Source organism: Mesoplodon densirostris, chromosome 1 (assembly GCF_025265405.1).
Source record: "Mesoplodon densirostris isolate mMesDen1 chromosome 1, mMesDen1 primary haplotype, whole genome shotgun sequence".
Taxonomy (NCBI): domain Eukaryota; kingdom Metazoa; phylum Chordata; class Mammalia; order Artiodactyla; family Ziphiidae; genus Mesoplodon; species Mesoplodon densirostris.
In genome coordinates, this window is record NC_082661.1 from 38,675,319 (window position 1) to 38,692,538 (window position 17,220).

Here is a 17,220-nt window from a genome sequence, read left to right on the forward strand (position 1 = left end):
TGTCTTAATAATGCTAGGCATTTTAGCAATAAAAATAAAATGTACAGCAAGATTGCTTTGCAGTAGGCACACCGCTAAGGGCTTTATACGTAGCATATAATTTCTTTTCATCTGTAGAGCCCATGTTTTCCGTGCTAGGCGCAGAAAGTGGCGGCCCTGCAAGAGCCCCTGGGGCAGAGCCAGGGGCAGCCGCTAGGAGACCGGGCGGGTGCGGCCTGCAGGTGGAGCTGGTAATCGACTCCGCCGGGGAGGAGGCCGCCTGGCGCCGCACCTCTTGGTCCGTGGCGCATGCTCCGCTTCGGCGGAGGACCCTCTCAGAAGCGGCGGCGGCGCTAGGCCTGGGCGGTGTCTCCGCGGCACTTCCCGGCGGCCGGCTGCTCTGATTGGGGGCGCTGGTAGCCGGAGGCGGGAGCGGGCCCTGGCGTTCAGCCGTCTCCGTCCCCTCCAGGTCCCAGCCGGGGACCCAGCTCACTGCGGCTGTGGACAGCGGCCTGGGAGGATTGCCCCAGGTGAGTGCTGGCCCCGTTGCGCTGCCAGGTGCGGGTGCCGCAGCTTCGGCTTCCCCCCACGGGCTCTGAGGCCAGGGCCCCGCACCGCTTCCGAGGCTCATTCCCGCCGGCCCTGAGCCTCTGCACGCCGTCAGGACCCTCTGCGCTGGTCTCCGGCGCGTCTTACCTGGAGCACCTGTGGGTGCCTCTTCTGCAGGCGGTCGCCCGAGGAATCTCGCTGTGACCCAGGAATTGAGGGCTGTCTTGAATTTGCCTGCCCTTTCCCAGGTGCCCTCGGGCTTCCTGCGCAGGCGCGGTCGCCCCTGGGCTGCAGCGACACCCAGGATTTCTGATTCCCAGCTTCCCTCACCTCCTTCCTCCTTGTCCTTTACTCCCATTAACTCCCCCAGGCAGCCTGCAGACCACTCTAACTTTTTAGTCAAGGTGCGGTCGAGAACGGTTTGACATCGGTCCTGGTTAATATCTTGGCGATCCTATTTAACCAGTTGACATTTTGCTTCCAGTACTTAACTTGGGTGAGGCTGAGTTTCCTGGAAAAAGGACTTAACGGTACTGCAGAGAGTTGGCGAGGCGTAATTAACATAGTAGGTCGGAAGCGCTGCCTGCGGAAGTCTGGAGCATAGCAGGAGCTTAAATGGGAGCGGAAATTATTAGTGGTGGTGTTATTAGAAAGCTGAATGACAAGCTGCTTTGGAGCTCTTCTTCAGCCACTGAACTCTGGACCGCCCCAGTCCCATTTTTCAAAATCTGTCTTGTGCATCTACACTTTGCTAGGTCCTGGGGGTTCAGAGTTGACTCAGATGCTGGCTCTGCCCTTGGGCTGGGGTAAAATGAAGACAGACAAGTACTTAATTGGATTGTTACAGTATAAAAAGGATTGAGCTAAAAGTTGCTGAGAGAGCCCAGCAAAGCACATTGCATGCATCCTGGAGGAGGCCTTTTCTCTTTTGAACTTCTCAATCCTCATCCTTATGACAATTACTGGACCAGTAGGTTGAAAAACTTACTAGTGTTTTGTTGGAAGGAAAAATCAACTGGGTGACATTTCCAGTTGAGTGGCTTCAGCTGTTATCTTCCTGGAGCTTCCATTGTGGACAGCTGGTCCAGGTCGCGGAGGATAGGCCTGAGTGGAAACGCAGGTACTGCCAGAGGCTTCACTGTTTCAAATTGTGGTTACAGACTTTCACTTTTCCTTTCAATATACTCCTTATTCCCGAGGAATAATGGGCTTTTGGAAGGTTATATTTATGATAAAAGGTAGCCCGGAACTGTACAGCCCTTCCCAACCACTGTAGAGAAATACAAACTTGTGAGTAAGCACAGTGGGCTTGCTTTGCCAGTAGAGACTCAAGATAACATCCCCTCCTGTCTAGAAGTTCCAGGTTCACCACTGCTGGGAGAAATCACTGTAGCACCATCAAGAGGTGCATCGACAGAAGGGAGTCAGTTCACTTTTGCAATCTTCTGAGAACCAGTTTCTTAAGACTTGTGGAATACTCAGTTTAAGCCCAAGTCTTAAAAACAGCTGTATTGTATTACTGACGTACAATAGCAGGGCATATTTAGAATGTACAATTTTATGTTTTGATATGTATACACATGTGAAACTGTGATACGCTCAATATCATTAACCTGTTCATCACCCCCAAAAGATTTCCCTTTGCAATGCTTAGCTCCTGGCCCTCGTCTCCCCAGGCAGCCATTGATCTGCTTTACGTCAATAGAGATAAGGTTGCATTTTCTAGAGTTTTATAGAAATGAAATCATACATATTTATTTATATGGTCTGGCTTCTTTTACTCACCATAATTGTTTTGAGATTCATCCATGTTATTTTATGTGCATTCCTTTTTATTGCTGAGTAGTATGTATATATCACAGTATGTTGACCCATTCACCCATTAGGGGAATTTGGGTTTTTCCGGTGTTTGGCTGTTGCACATAGAGCTGTTACAAACATTTTTATGCAAGTGTTTGTATGGGTATACACTCATGCATCTTTTTGAATGATTATATTTATTTTAAAAAACGTGGGAGGCCTGGGCTGTTGTCCCAGCTTTGCCTCTAACCATCTGGGTGTCCTTGGAAGCGTCACTTCATTTTGCCTTTAACATCCATCCTCAAGGTCTTTGCTACACTGTGATTTTGTGCCATCACTGCCAGAAACTAGATGGTCTTTGTTGATGGCTGGAGGGTCTCAGAAGCAAAGAGGGGTGGTCTCCTTTCCCTCTATTTCTCTTGCAAACTCTCTTTTCTTTCATGACACTTTTTCCCTTGGGTGTAATTTTATGCAGGAAGGGAAGTGAATAGCTAGTGGGAGCAAGAGCTCATATCGCTGAACTTAAAAGTGTTTAAATTGCAATTAGGAAAAGGTGGGAGGTTAACAGGCTCCGGAATTTGGGGGATCTTCCTTTTTCTCAACCTATTCTCTTCTGAGTCCTCCTTTCTGCTATTTCTCTGGGAACATTATGTTTAACCACCTGGTGAGGAGGTGAGTGGGTGTTCTGGGCTCCAAATGTCACATATTAACTGGGAGTGGCAGGTGGGAGGTTTCCCAGTAAAACAGAATTCCTCAATTTTTGCTTCGAGGTATGGCTTGAGTCATTTGTTCTATATTTGCCCTTTACCTAACTTTTACCTGACCTAAACCTGGTTCAGAACTTTGTATGGGAGCATTATTTACCAACATAATTTTGTGTAGTAAAACCTTGTGTAGGCAAGTAACAACAGACTGTTTTATACAGAATGAAAATGTGGCTCTGGTGTTTGGTGGTCTGTTTGGTCCTTGGGACCCTGCATTCCGAGGTATCCAGAGGGAAGCTGGCACCTGTGGATCCTGAAACAAATATGAATGTGGTAAGTTTCTCAAAGTCATCTGTTTTTTAAAAACGCATCTGTGATCAACGTTAATTATTTTCTGAAATCCAGTTATGTCGCTACACGAAGCCACGAACTCTATTCTCTTTATATCTCATTATGTTTTTCCTGTTCTCCGAATCTTAGATTCAGCTAGCTGGACTTTACCTAAAAGGTAATGTGTATTTTACAAGCCTCATTTGCTGTTAGAACATATACTTCTTAGTAAGATAAGTGATATTTTTTATACATTCATTTCATTTTTAAGTCTCACTGAATTTGTTTAAACAACAATAAAAAAAAGTGTCAAAACTTTCGAAGAATGTTAATACTCATTGTGCTGAACAAGGACAGATTACCAATGTCCATAGTTCAATACAAAAGTCAAAGTATCTGAAAAAAATTTATTAGAAGAAATAAGCAAAAATAATCCCTTGAGTAATGAAAACATTTCAAAGTTATTAATCTTACATAAACAATTAAATCTGGAGATACCTTATTTAGGCATAAAATATCAGGAAAGTACATGTTGCTACAGAAAACAGCAGCTTTAAAACAGATGATGCATGAGGCTTCCCTGGTGGTGCAGTGGTTGAGAGTTTGCCTGCCAATGCAGGGGACATGGGTTCGTGCCCCGGTCCGGACAGATCCCACATGCCGTGGAGCGGCTAGGCCCGTGAGCCATGACCTCTGAGCCTGCGCGTCTGGAGCGTGTGCTCCAGAACAGGAGAGGCCACAACAGTGAGAGGCCCGCATACCGCAAAAAAAACAAAAACAAAAAACAAAAAACAGATGATGCAGTGACGCAACTGAAGAATCAGGCAACTTTGGAGATGGAGATTAATTTATAGAAAGCCAAGAGAGTATGACCTGATATCAGGGTCTTAAGGTTACATTTTATTTCTTGTCCCAAATCTTTTCTTTTTTTTTTTTTTTTTTTTTTTTTCTGTACGCGGGCCTCTCACTGCTGTGGCCTCTCCCGTTGCGGAGCACAGGCTCCGGACACACAGGGTCCGCGGCCATGGCTCGCGGGCCCAGCCGCTCCGCGGCATGTGGGATCTTCCGGGATCGGGGCACGAACCCGTGTCCCCTGCATCGGCAGGCGGACTCTCAACCACTGCGCCACCAGGGAAGCCCCCAAATCTTTTCTTTTTAAATTTTTTTAAATTAAAAGCATTTTTATTTTTAAATCTTTTTCTGTAAGAATAATAAACTTAAATCCTTTCAAGTGTTTGTGGTAGAGAGAATAATGAGTACTTATTTACATTAAGTCTTCTGGATAATTGAGTTATGCATATGCCACTGAGCTCCCAATTAACAATTGCCCCATGGATTAATTGGTACAAACTGCTATGTATAAAATAAATAAACGAGGATAAGTTGTACAACACAGGGAATGTAGCCAATATTTTATAATAACAATAAATGGAATTTTTTTTTTTTTTTTTTTTTTTGCGGTACGCAGGCCTCTCACTGTTGTGGCCTCTCCCATGGCGGAGCACAGGCTCCGGACACGCAGGCTCAGCGGCCATGGCTCACGGGCCCAGCCACTCCGCAGCATGTGGGATCTTCCCAGACGGGGTCACAAACCCATGTCCCCTGCATCGGCAGGCGGACTCTCAACCACTGCGCCACCAGGGAAGCCCCTGTAAATGGAATTTAACCTTTAAAAATTGTGAATCACTGTGTTGCACACCTGAAACTTATATAATATTGTACATCAACTATACCTCAGTTTTAAAAAAAAGAAAACAAAAAACAATTGCCCCATGGATCTTTCCTTATGGAGTAGTGAATTTGATCATAATTCCTTACTTTTCCTCTTTTCCCTCCAGTTTTATTGAGATATAATTGACATATAACATTGTATTAGTTTAAGGTGTACAACATAATGATTATAAAATGATTACCACACTTTATTTATTTATTTATTTAACATCTTTATTGGAGTATAATTGCTTTACAATGGTGTGTTCGTTTCTGCTTTATAACAAAGTGAATCAGCTATACATATACATCTATCCCCATATCTCCTCCCTCTTGCGTCTCCCTACCACCCTCCCTATCCCACCCCTATTTACAATAGCCAGGACATGGAAGCAACCTAAGCATACATCGACAGATGAATGGATAAAGAAGATGTGGCATATATATGCAATGGAATATTACTCAGCCATAAGAAGAAATGAAATTGAGTTATTTGTAGTGAGGTGGATGGACCTAGAGTCTGTCATACAGAGTGAAGTTAAGTCAGAAAGAGAAAAACAAATAGCGTATGCTACCACAATCATTTTATCTTTTCTTGTTCAACTCTAGCTTGACATTCTAGTGTAGTTTTATTGGTCCATTGGTTAAAAACAGATTAATAGTTTTTATGCTTCATTTCCCAGGATAGGGTCTCTTAAAACAAGGAAAATGGTAGATTACAGTATTACCTGGCATATTTAGAAAAGAAAGAAAGAAGTGTTTATTTGTACCTGGGAGCCAGGATGGAAACAAAGAAGCCCAAAGCTATGGTAAAATAAGACACACTTGGTGTAGAACATGTTAAAATGGTTTAGCTGAACATCTATGAGTAGAACACAGAGGTAAAACAAGTGGAGGATTTACTTTTGCGATGGGATGTTGGCTACTAGGTTGAGCAGACTGAAATTTCAGTAACAATTCATTTCTTAAGTAAAACCTGGAGAATGTCATTGACACTTTGTCTTCTTCTGTGCTCCGCAGAGTGAAATTATCTCTCACTGGGGATTCCCTAGTGAGGAACACCTAGTTGTGACAGAAGATGGATATATTCTTTGCCTTAACCGAATCCCCCACGGGAGGAAGAACCATTCTGACAGAGGTATGGCTGTTTTCTGTGGTGAGAAAGGAAAGCTCTGAAAATTTAACAGCATTGCTGGAGTTTGGCTCTTTTTTTTATATCAGTAACCAAGTTCAGATTTAACTTGAAAACATTGAAATGGGATTATTTTTTATTTATTTTTTATTTTTTTATTTTTATTTTTTTGCTGTACGCGGGCCTCTCACTGCTGTGGCCTCTCCCGTTGCGGAGCCCAGGCTCCGGACACACAGGCTCCGCGGCCATGGCTCGCGGGCCCAGCCGCTCCGCGGCATGTGGGATCCTCCGGGATCGGGGCACGAACCTGTGTCCCCTGCATCGGCAGGCGGACTCTCAACCACTGCGCCACCAGGGAAGCCCTGGGATTATTTTTTATTTTATTTTATTTTTTATTATTTTTTATTTTTTTGCGGTACGCGGGCCTCTCACTGCTGTGGCCTCTCCCATTGCGGAGCACAGGCTCCGGACGCGCAGGCCCAGCGGCCATGGCTCACGGGCCCAGCCGCTCCGCGGCACGTGGGATCTTCCCAGACCGGGGCACGAACCCGTGTCCCCTGCATCGGCAGGTGGACCCTCAACCACTGCGCCACCAGGGAAGCCCGGGATTATTTTTTAGACCAAAGTACTCAACATGTTACATTTATGCAAGGTGTATAAAAAACACTTCTTCTTTTAAAGAAATAAGGACAAGAGTCATCTAATTTCATATTTCGCTTAAAGGTTCAAAGGTCAGGTTTGTTTGAGGATATGCTAAAATCTCTGCTTTCTTTGTTATAAGGAAGCATTTCATTTAATAAAATGGTTTGAGCATTAAGTAGATAGCTCTTGCTGTTTGAAAATTACTTAATTTTTTGAGTAGGTAATGTATTCACATAGTTGAAAAATCAAAGAGAATAAAAAGATACACAGTGAAATACCTCCCTCCCATCTCATTCTCCACCTCCCCCGTTTTTTATGTATCTTTCCAAAATCTCTTTATTTTAAATTTCTTTATCTCTAAAAAAATCTCTTTAGAAGCAAACATAAATTATTGTATTTCCCTGCTTCCCTTTTAATATAAAATATGGCTTATAATGCACATTCTTTTGTTCCTTGAATTTTTTACTTAATATTTTGGAGATTTTTCCATACAATACAGAGAGCACTTCATCATTTATCTCTGCTGATACATAGTATTCCACTGTATAACTGTACCATGATTTATTTAACAAGTGTCCTCTTGATGGGCATTTAGACTATTTCTGTTTTTTGATTAACAAATATTGCTGCTGTAAGTAACCTTGTATGTGTGCAAGTTTATTTATACGATACATTTTCAGAAATAGAATTTTTGGGTCAGAGGATATATGGATTTGTGATTTTGATAGATATTGTATAATTGCTTTTCATGTGGTCTTGTTCTGGTAATTACTCTCATAAGCAATATATGAAAGTTCTTATAGTTTTGGCTTAAAATCTATAGATATTTTTTCTTTTTCTCATAACTCAAGCAAAACTGTGGTTTCCAATGCAGATTGAGGAATTTCTAGATAGCTTACTTGAAATTGTTAGATATCAGAATAAGGATCTGATCCTTAGTCAGTCATCTCTCCAGATGTAGCTTATTTTTTTTCTTTTAACATTTTCTGATTTTAGAAACTTTCCTTAGGAAATTAAGGTGAGATTAAGGTAATTGGAGAACTATCTCTTCTTCAATTAAAATTTTATGTGAGTAGAAAATATTTATTCAGAGCGAACTTAAAAGCCCTCTGTGTTAATGTGAGCTTTGTATCATTATCTGTTTTTCTCTTAATATAATCTGATTTGTCCATGTTGTTCTGCCATAAATTCTAGCTCTAATGAGCCTTTCAGTAATGTTACCTGGTCAAGACAGCCAATGCTGTTTTTGAAATTTATTTCTAACTCTTGAGAGTTTTATGATTTACAGATCCTCTTAAAAACATGTTTACAAAATGAGCAATGAGTTACAGCAAGGGCTTCTATTTTTTCTTCTGCTCAAGACACACAAAACATATTTTATTTCAGAGTGAACATATGATCTTGATTTCCTTCCCTTTTTTTAAAAAAAGTAAACCCTGTATACAGATTTCGGATCCCATATAAAGAAAAATCGGTATTGATATTATTTCTCTTAAAAGTGGTTAGTTGACTAATAATTAGTAGTGTGAGCCATTGTTCAAAAATGCAGGGAACCACAGTAAAAACAGGCTTAGAGAATGTGCCTCCTCTTCTTTTTCTATATCCACCTCTAGGCTTCTCTTTCCTACAGCAGTTACAGCAAATAGTGCCAGATGCCCTATGGTATGTATCTCAACCACTGCAGCTGAAGGTGCTGTGCCCTGGGAAGTGAGCATCCTTTTTGATTTGCTCTCAGGTGGTAGGAAGAAGAATGAGAATTCCGCCCACCCCTAAATACTTCTGTGCTTTCTCCTGTGTAGGCCTTGGATTCTTCATCTGTAAACACAGTCGATTGTCTAGGATGATCTCAAAGTTCCCCATTAGTCTTTATCACTCTCTGGCTCTACGGGTTATATTCTATATTCATTCATTCATTTATTGTCAGGGGTGTGTGGATTGGGGCAGTGGATACCCTTGGTTTTCAGAATGGGGAACAGACTGAATGCACTCTAAACTAAGTCTGGTGATAGCATTAATTCCCTACCCTTTTCCTCTGTCCTGAGGAGGCCTCCCTGTAGAGGATCAGTGGAATGTATATAACACCTGCTGTGAGCTAAGCTCAGAGGCGAGTTTTGGAGGAAACCTGTGACAAGTGACTTAGTTATCTAAAGGAATTTGTGATTCTCCTGAAAACTGCATAGGTGTTTCTCTGATGGTTTGCATTTCCATGGTCCAAGGCAGAGCACGGAGCTGAGGCTCTGCACTGTCCTTCACTCCCATCCAGGAGCAGTGTTGTCAGTGGTGCTAATTTGGCTTATTTAAGCCAGCTAGACAAAAAGAATACACACAATCCTTCACACCCAACATGGAACCCAGCTCATCCATGCCCCTTCCTCTCCTGACTTCCCCCTCTATTAATCACATCCTCGTCCTCCTGGACCTAGACCAGAAACTGCATAGTCACTCTTGACTCCCATCCTGGAGGAGCTGTCAGGTCCTCTCTAGGCTCCCCTGTTATATGGCTTCAGTTCAGCCCTTTCTTCTCTTTGCCAGGCCACCATCGTACCTCATGCTCTTGTGACCATTTACTTGGCCATCTGAAATAAGCTCAGAACCTGAGAGAGAGAAAGAATTTCAAAACAGGAATAGGGAAATTCAGTCTGCTTATCTTTTAAGAAATTAATGCTTTTAAGAAAATAATGCCATACATCTGTACTATTTATAAGTCATTACAAGCTACGTTAAAACATTATTCATTTATCAAGGATGAAGTGAAGCTATTCCTCTTACCCTTCTTAATGTAGTTTTTCTCAGTTTTTGTGTTCTTCTAGGATGCTGTAACCTTACCCCTGGGCTCAGGGGTGCTAACAAAGGCATTCTTGTCTGTGGATAGTTGCTAAGTTGGAGTTTCTGTGAGGGGGCTAGGGCTGGGGATCTCCTATTCTGTCATCTTGCCGATGTCACCTCCGTTATTTATTTATAGGTACCACATTCCTTATGGAAGCTTAGTTTAAAGCTGTGTGGTGAGCATCTTTCAGTCCTGTCTCAGTGACCCCCTCTGATTGTATGTAGAGCCTCACTTGGGGGTCATTGGAAGTTTTTTATGATCACAGGACTTGGCCACATGGCTCCTCTACCCATGCCAACTGCTCTCCTTTCTGCCAACCTCCCTGTTTTCATCCATCTTACATAGTTTTGCAGGATTAAGCTTCGTAAAGCCCAGGTATAATTATATGATATTGCCACTCAGCAATCTTCATGAGCCTAATAAATGAAGATAACACCATTCCTTAATATTTTGTCCTAGCTGTTGTCTTTACTGTTCACCCTCATTTTATACAGCAGTGGACCTTTGAAGTTCACCATGGATATGTGCAAGAACTTCCTGATTCCTCAAACTAGTGATTACAGTTATAGGCTATGATGTCTACAGTGACTTCCTCTGTAGAATGGGATGGAATACCTCTTTCACAAGGTTTATGAGGAGTGCTTGAGAACCACTGGTTGCCAGCTGTGTTTACCCATCATCTAAGAAACATTTATCAACTGCACAGGTTTAAACTGGCACCATAGCCAAATTGCAAATGGTATAACTGAAGTTGTGTCTGTGATAAGTATCAAAGAACTGCTCTCTCACGTGCCGAAATCCAAATGAGTTATTTCCCTTTTGCTAAATTCTCCCTGGGCCTCAGCTGGTGACACAACCCTCTGGATTGGTGTTCACCCTGCCCACCATCTTTATTTTATACATTCCTAAAAACATTTTTTTTTCTGTCCTTCCAGCCCCACCCAGCTTAACTGCCAACTCTCCATGTTGCTTGAGCATGAAGGAGACACACTTCCTCCAAACTCCCAGATGCCTTGCTAACACCCCTCCTGAGGTGCTTTTCTTCCTCTGCTTCAGGGTTAACTCACGCGTGTACTTCTCTCTCCCCACCATCCCTCCCTGCAACCACTCTTTGAAGGCAGAAGCTTGTCTTTGTCACCTCTGTGTTCCTCACAGCAACTAACAGCACCAGGTTGCCTGCGTGCGTGGCCTAATTAAGAGATACATCGGGCAGTCTTCAGAATTGGGATTCTGAAGTGCATGAAGGGAATGGATCCTGTGTCTAGTAAAATAAAATAGACACTTGTGCACACACAAATTTTATATTAAGATGCAGAGGGTGTGTAAAGAATCCCCTGATTTATTTTTATTTAAAAAAATTTTCTTTATTGAAGTAGAGCTGATTTACAGTGTTGTGCCAGTCTCTGCTGTACAGCACAGTGACTCAGTTATACACAGATAGACATTCTTTTTTCATATTCGTTTCCATTATGGTTTATCACCAAGATACTGAATATAGTTCCCTGTGCTCTACAGTAGGACCTTGTTGTTTATCCATTCTAAATGTAATAGTTGGCATCTGCCAACCCCAAAGTCCCAGTCCCTCCCTCTCCCTCCCCTTCTCCCCCTTGGCAACCACAAGTCTGTTCTCTATGTCTATGAGTCTGTTTCTGTTTTGTAGACAGGTTCATTTGTGCCATATTTTAGATTCCACATATAAGTGATATCATATGGTATTTGTCTTCCTCCTTCTGACTTACTTCACTTAGTATGATAATCTCTCGTTGCATCCATGTTGCTGCAAATGGCATTATTTCATTCTTTTTTATTCCATTGTATATATGCACCACATCTTCTTTATGCATTCATCTGTCGATGGACATTTAGGTTGTTTCCATGTTTGGGCTATTGCGAACAGTGCCGCTCTGACCATAGGGGTGCATGTATCTTTTTGAATTATAGTTTTGTCAGGGTATATTCCCAGGAGTGGGATTGCTGAGTCATACGGTAATTCTATTTTTAGTTTTTTGAGGAACCTCCAATACTGTTTTCCATAGTGGCTCTACCAACTTACATTCCCACCAAGAGTGTAGGAGAGTTCCATTTTCTCCACACCCTCTCCAGCGTTTGTTATTTGTAGACTTTTTAATGATGGCCATTCTGACCGCTGTGAGGTGGTACCTCATTGTGGTTTTGATTTGCGTTTCTCTAATAATTAGCGATGTTGAGCATCTTTTCATGTGCCTACTTGCCATCTGTATGTCTTCTTTGGAGAAATGTCCTATGACGGTCTTCTGCCCGTTTTTCAATTGGGTTGTTTGTTTTTTTGTTGTTGAGCTGTATGAGCTGTTTGTATATTTTGGAGATTAAGCCTTTGTCTATTGCATCATTTGCAAATATTCTCTCCCATTCCGTAAGTTGTCTTTTCATTTTATTATGGTTTCCTTTGCTGTGCAAAAGCTTGTAAGTTTGATTAGGTCCCATTTGTTTATTTTTGTTTTTACTTCTATTGCCTTGGAACACTGATGTAAGAAAACAATGGTACAATTTATGTCAGAGAATGTTTTGCCTATGCTCTCTTCTAGGAGTTTTATGGTGTCATGTCTTGTTTTTAAGTCTTTAAGCCATTTTGAGTTTATTTTTGTGTATGGTGTGAGGATGTGTTCTAACTTCATCGATTTACATGCAGCTGTCCAACTTTCCCAATACCACTTGCTGAAGAGACTGTCTTTTTCCCATTTTATAATCTTGCCTCCTTTGTCAAAGATTAATTGACCATAGGTGTGTGGGTTTATTTTTGGCTCTCTATTCTGTTCCATTGATCCATATGCCTGTTTTGTACCAATACCACACTGTTTCAAAGAATCCACTCATTTAGGCAATCCTTTGCCTGTCTGGTCAGACCTCTACTAATTAGGAAGCTTGAAATGTGTATTTAGAAAGCTGTTAGTGACCTGTGGAGTGTATGTGGGCTGTTTCTCAATGTTCAGCAAACTTCTCTATCAAGTGTTGAGCTACCCCTACTTTGCACTAACTCCAATAAGGGAATTGAAATTCAGAAATCCATCCTTTATAGGGAAGTGGTTATATTTTAATCTGCTCAGCTGTATTTCAGAAAGTCACGGGATGCTGGCACTAGAAGGATCTCAGAGTCCTGCCTGGGCCGGCAGTTTGGAGAACTTGCATTTTTTTTTTTTTTTTTTTTTTTTTGCGGTATGTGGGCCTCTCACTGTTGTGGCCTCTCCCGTTGCGGAGCACAGGCTCCGGATGCGCAGGCTCAGCGGCCATGGCTCACGGGCCCAGCTGCTCCGCGGCATGTGGGATTTTCCCGGACCGGGGCACGAACCCGTGTCCCCTGCATCGGCAGGCAGACTCTCAACCACTGTGCCACCAGGGAAGCCCGAAATTACATTTTTAACATAACTCCCTAGTGGATTCCAAGGGAAAATCTTGGGTTTGGGAACCCAGGTTCTAGAGCAACACTCTCATTTTACTGGGCATGACAGTTAGGTTCAAAGAGGGAAGGGGATTTGCTTTAGGTCAAAAGATAGTGGCCCAGCCAGTTTGACTCCGGGTTCAGTGTTCTTTGAACTGGAGTGCGTGGCCTTTTGTAATAAGTATTGAGCAACTTGATCCTATGATAGTCAGAGTATTTATTTTAGTTGGTTAAAACAAAGAAATAGAGAAAGGCCTTGCCTAAAATACATAAAATAGCAACAGTAACAGCGAGGCCGACTTACTTCTGCCTAACTAGGAAATAAACTGTAAAATAAAGCAATCATCAAAAAAAGCACCAAACATGGAACGTTTATATCTGAAAAGCAGTATGTGTCTGATGGCCTGGTGAGTGAAGTGCATTCTGGAGTGTGAGTAATTGCCTTTGTGCAGAAACAGGGTTTTTGAACTTTGCCGTGGGGTTTTGCCCATTGAACTTTTTGAGTCATAATTGAAAATTCACAACCTGGCTTGTGAGTTAGGTTTTGAGGGGAAAGACCATCAGGCTATATGGTTTAAAAAAAAAATTTCTTTGTTTTGATTATATGTTTTAGGTTTCTGACCAACTTCTGGGTTTTCTGTTCTTCCCTTGTACATGGTTCCTAAGGAAACCATTTCCTAAATGCAGTGCTCTAACAAGCTAAACAGAGGCCTTGATCAGCTGGGATGTAATTCCTCGCCTCCCAGTGGCACTGGACAGATGTAGGGCCATTAGTCAGCACCCGGGCTTGTTCACTCTAGCTCCCTGAGCTCACGCCCAGGCTCGCTTGGACCTTGATGGCACGCTGGGCAGCGGGCTGTATTCAGACTCTCTGCGTCACGGAGCACCCCAAGGCAGTGTCAGCTGCACAGCACAGTTTGTCTCGTATTGGCAGGTTGGAGCTGGGGCTAAGAGTCAAGAGTGGGAAGGAAGAGAGTGCTGTGCTGGGCACCCCTCCCTCCTCCAGTGCTCCCTCTTTTCCTGCTACCTAACCTCGATGTCGCTTCAGGGAGGAGCTCCCCAGCTCTCACACCCGCTCAGGGTGGCCCCTGGCCACATATTCTCATAGCTCTTTGTGTGTTTCCTTCATAGCAGTTAAGACAGGTAAGACAATAAATAATAGCGTATTCTGTCAGTGATGATGCTTATAACCTCGGTCCTCCCCACTAGACCATGAGCTCTTGGAGAGCCCAAACCTTTTCTGATGACTCGATAATCTCTCCGGCCCAAGGCTTCAGTCTACCTGCTTCTACAGTCCTGGTCCTCCTGGGGACCGGGTTGACCAAAGCATCCGCCCTTTCTAATGTTCCTTGCCCAAGACCACATTGAATTAAGGATCCTCCTGAGCTCAGAGGCACCGTACCTCTGTTTGAAGGCAGGCTGTGGTCGCAGAGAAGGGCAGGGGAAGCAGAAAGGCAGTGTGGCATGGAGATAACAAGCACTTTGGTGTCACGTGATCACATGGTTCCCAGTTCCACCATACACTAATTGTATTTACATCCTTGGGCAAATCATTGCTTTTTTCTATGCCTCAGAGTCCCCGTCTGTAACATAGGAAGGATAACATAAATGGCGTAGTGCCATCCCGGATACACAGTAAACTCTAATTAAGGCAGTGCCCTGGAAAGTGCACATGGTATATGTGGGGTGGGTATCTCTGCGTGTGTGAATATGCACTGTTGTGTGTTTTTTTATTTCTTTCCTTCCTTTATTCCTTCATTGTTGCTTTTATTCATCGAATTTGCCTGGAGCGAGCACCACGTGGCAGACTCAGCATTGGGTGCCACGGAGGCTGCTGTGAATGAGACAGACCGATTGCTGCCTTCTTGTTGCTTAGTGATCAAAGTGACCACCACTGCTGCTGGTGGGGCGAATGGCATCCTGAGGATGGGGTGTTTTTCTTCCCTGCTCTGTGATCCCAGCACTGTTGTGTTTCCTTCTGCCGAGGGTCACCCCCTTTCCAGCAGGGTGACTGTGAAATGTGAGTGCAGTGATCTGGGCAGTGGCAAGGTCTGCATGCCTTTCTGAACGCTTCCTGTGGGTGGGCCATGTGCTGCACTCTGTGTGAACTGTCACATGACTTGTCACACAGCTGTTGGATGTCAGGACTCTTACTACCCCCTGTTACAGAGGAGGAAACCAAGGTTACAGAGGTTAATTAACTTGCTTATTATAAAGTAGCTGGTGGTTGGTAGTAAAGACAGGATTCCCATGGCTTGTGATGGCATGTCTGCCCGTTGGGCTCTTAGCACTGCAGCAATGTCTCTGATCAAGGGACACTGTGCAAAGTGCTTGATTTAGATAACCTGTGTACCAGCTTCCATTGCTTAAGTTCCTGGTGATGAGTGCTTTGGAGATAAGCCTCTCCTTATTTCTTCCTCCAGTGAATATAAGGTGTTGTGGCTGAGTCTTCCCGTTAATGTTATTTGTTGACAGTGTTTTGGGCTGTTTTTGAGGCCAATTCTTCAAATTAGAATTAGACTACAAAAATTCACCCAGTCGTCCCCTGTTGTGGATAAATGAAAGTCTGCTCTTGATAATTCTGGAGTAGGAGGCCCTAGAATTACCTTCAGGGGCCTCTTGGATGCTGGACCCGGGATCTCCGCGTCTGGTTGGTCTCTTCTCTGGGCCAGCCTGGTGCAGCAGAGGGCTGGACATGCTTCCCTTTTAATGAATCCACTTTGAACACAGCTATGGATGGGCTACGTCAGGAGAGCTGAGGGAGCTTGCCGAAAATAAATATTTCCAGGCTCCGTCTCTGGACTTCCTGATTCCCTAAATCAGGACCAAGGGCAGAAATGTGCATGAAATGCCCCCAGATGATTTTGATATGTAGCCACTTTTAGGAACTAGTGCTTGGCTTGATTTGAAGTGGCCACGTACAAACGGAATATTTATAAGCACTCTCCCTGCCCCCTACCTCTTTATTTTTGAATGAAGTTTTCTTTAGAGTAGTGGTTACAAGCAAGGACTTCAGAATGTGGCTGACTTGGGTTTCAGTTCTGGCTCACTGCTGAGGTGATTGTTCCAGGGCAGGTTACCTGACCTTTCTCTCCAGGCATCGGTTACCTCATCTGTAACATGGGGGTGGATCTTAACAGCTCTCTTGCAACAGTGTAATCTGTGTGAAACGTGGTGCATGATAGGTAGCTGTTACTGATGAATGGTAATAATAACAATAAATCCACCAGATGCCACAATGCTGGCTAGGGTTTGTCTTAAGCAGTCGGGGCAGATTCAGGAAGCCCCCTGGGCCCTGGCTCTTTGGGTGATCGACAGCCTGTCCTTGGCGTGGTTGAACCAGCCCTTGGACTTTGGCTTTGTCCAGTCCCATGGATGGCTGCAGGGAGGTCTAAAGTGAGGGGTGATCCTGACTTTGTATTACTCAGTGTGGGGTGCCAGGGATGCCTGTGCACCATAAGCCAGGTCCTTGTTGCCATTTTGTCTAGAACCTGCCTTTGCAGAGGAGATGGGGGGCCCTTATGCAACTTACAGCCTGTCTTCTAAGCTTTTCTAGAAGATTTTAGGTCATGCAGGCTCCTGCCAAACTAGCAAGCAGCCAGGTCTCTCTCTTCTTCAGGCCCAGGAGACATCCTGCCCGCCTCTGAGTCCTGGTTTGGGATTGGTGGCTGTGCAACTCTGTACAGGCTACTTAGCCACACTGTGCCTCAGAGTCCTTATCTGAAAAATGGGGGTGCAAACTCGCCCCCAACTGTATTAGTTTCCTACCGCTGCTGTAACAAACTACCACAAACTTAGTGGCTTAAAACAGCATAAATTTATTACCTTACTCTTCTGGAGGCCAGAAGTCCTAAGATCAAGGTGTTGGTAGGGCTACCTTTTGGAGGCACTTGGGGAAGATCCATTCACTTGCCTTTTCCAGCATCTGGACGCTGCCCACATTCCTCGGCTTCTGGCCCCATCCTCCATCTTCAAAGCCAGTAGGGTAGCATTTTCCAATCTCTCTCTGATTCTGACCCTCTTAGAAGGAGCCCTGTGATTACGCTTGGGCCCACCCGATAATCCAGGATGCTACCCCATCTCAAGATCCTTAATCACATCTGCCAAGTTCCTTTTGCCATTAGCCTTTTCT

General features: G+C 43.8%; 1 protein-coding gene across 1 annotated transcript in view; it reads left to right on the forward strand.

Moving 5' to 3' along the window:
• The first annotated feature begins 295 nt into the window (after window positions 1–295).
• LOC132492668 (lysosomal acid lipase/cholesteryl ester hydrolase) overlaps window positions 296–17,220 on the forward strand; it is a 35,633-nt gene continuing 18,708 nt past the window's right edge. Inside the window, exons 1-3 of the mRNA XM_060102387.1 lie at window positions 296–509; window positions 3,254–3,365; window positions 6,093–6,210. Coding sequence (XP_059958370.1) covers window positions 3,255–3,365; window positions 6,093–6,210 — 229 coding nt within the window. The 5' untranslated portion in view covers window positions 296–509; window position 3,254. The remainder of the gene's footprint in view (window positions 510–3,253; window positions 3,366–6,092; window positions 6,211–17,220) is intronic.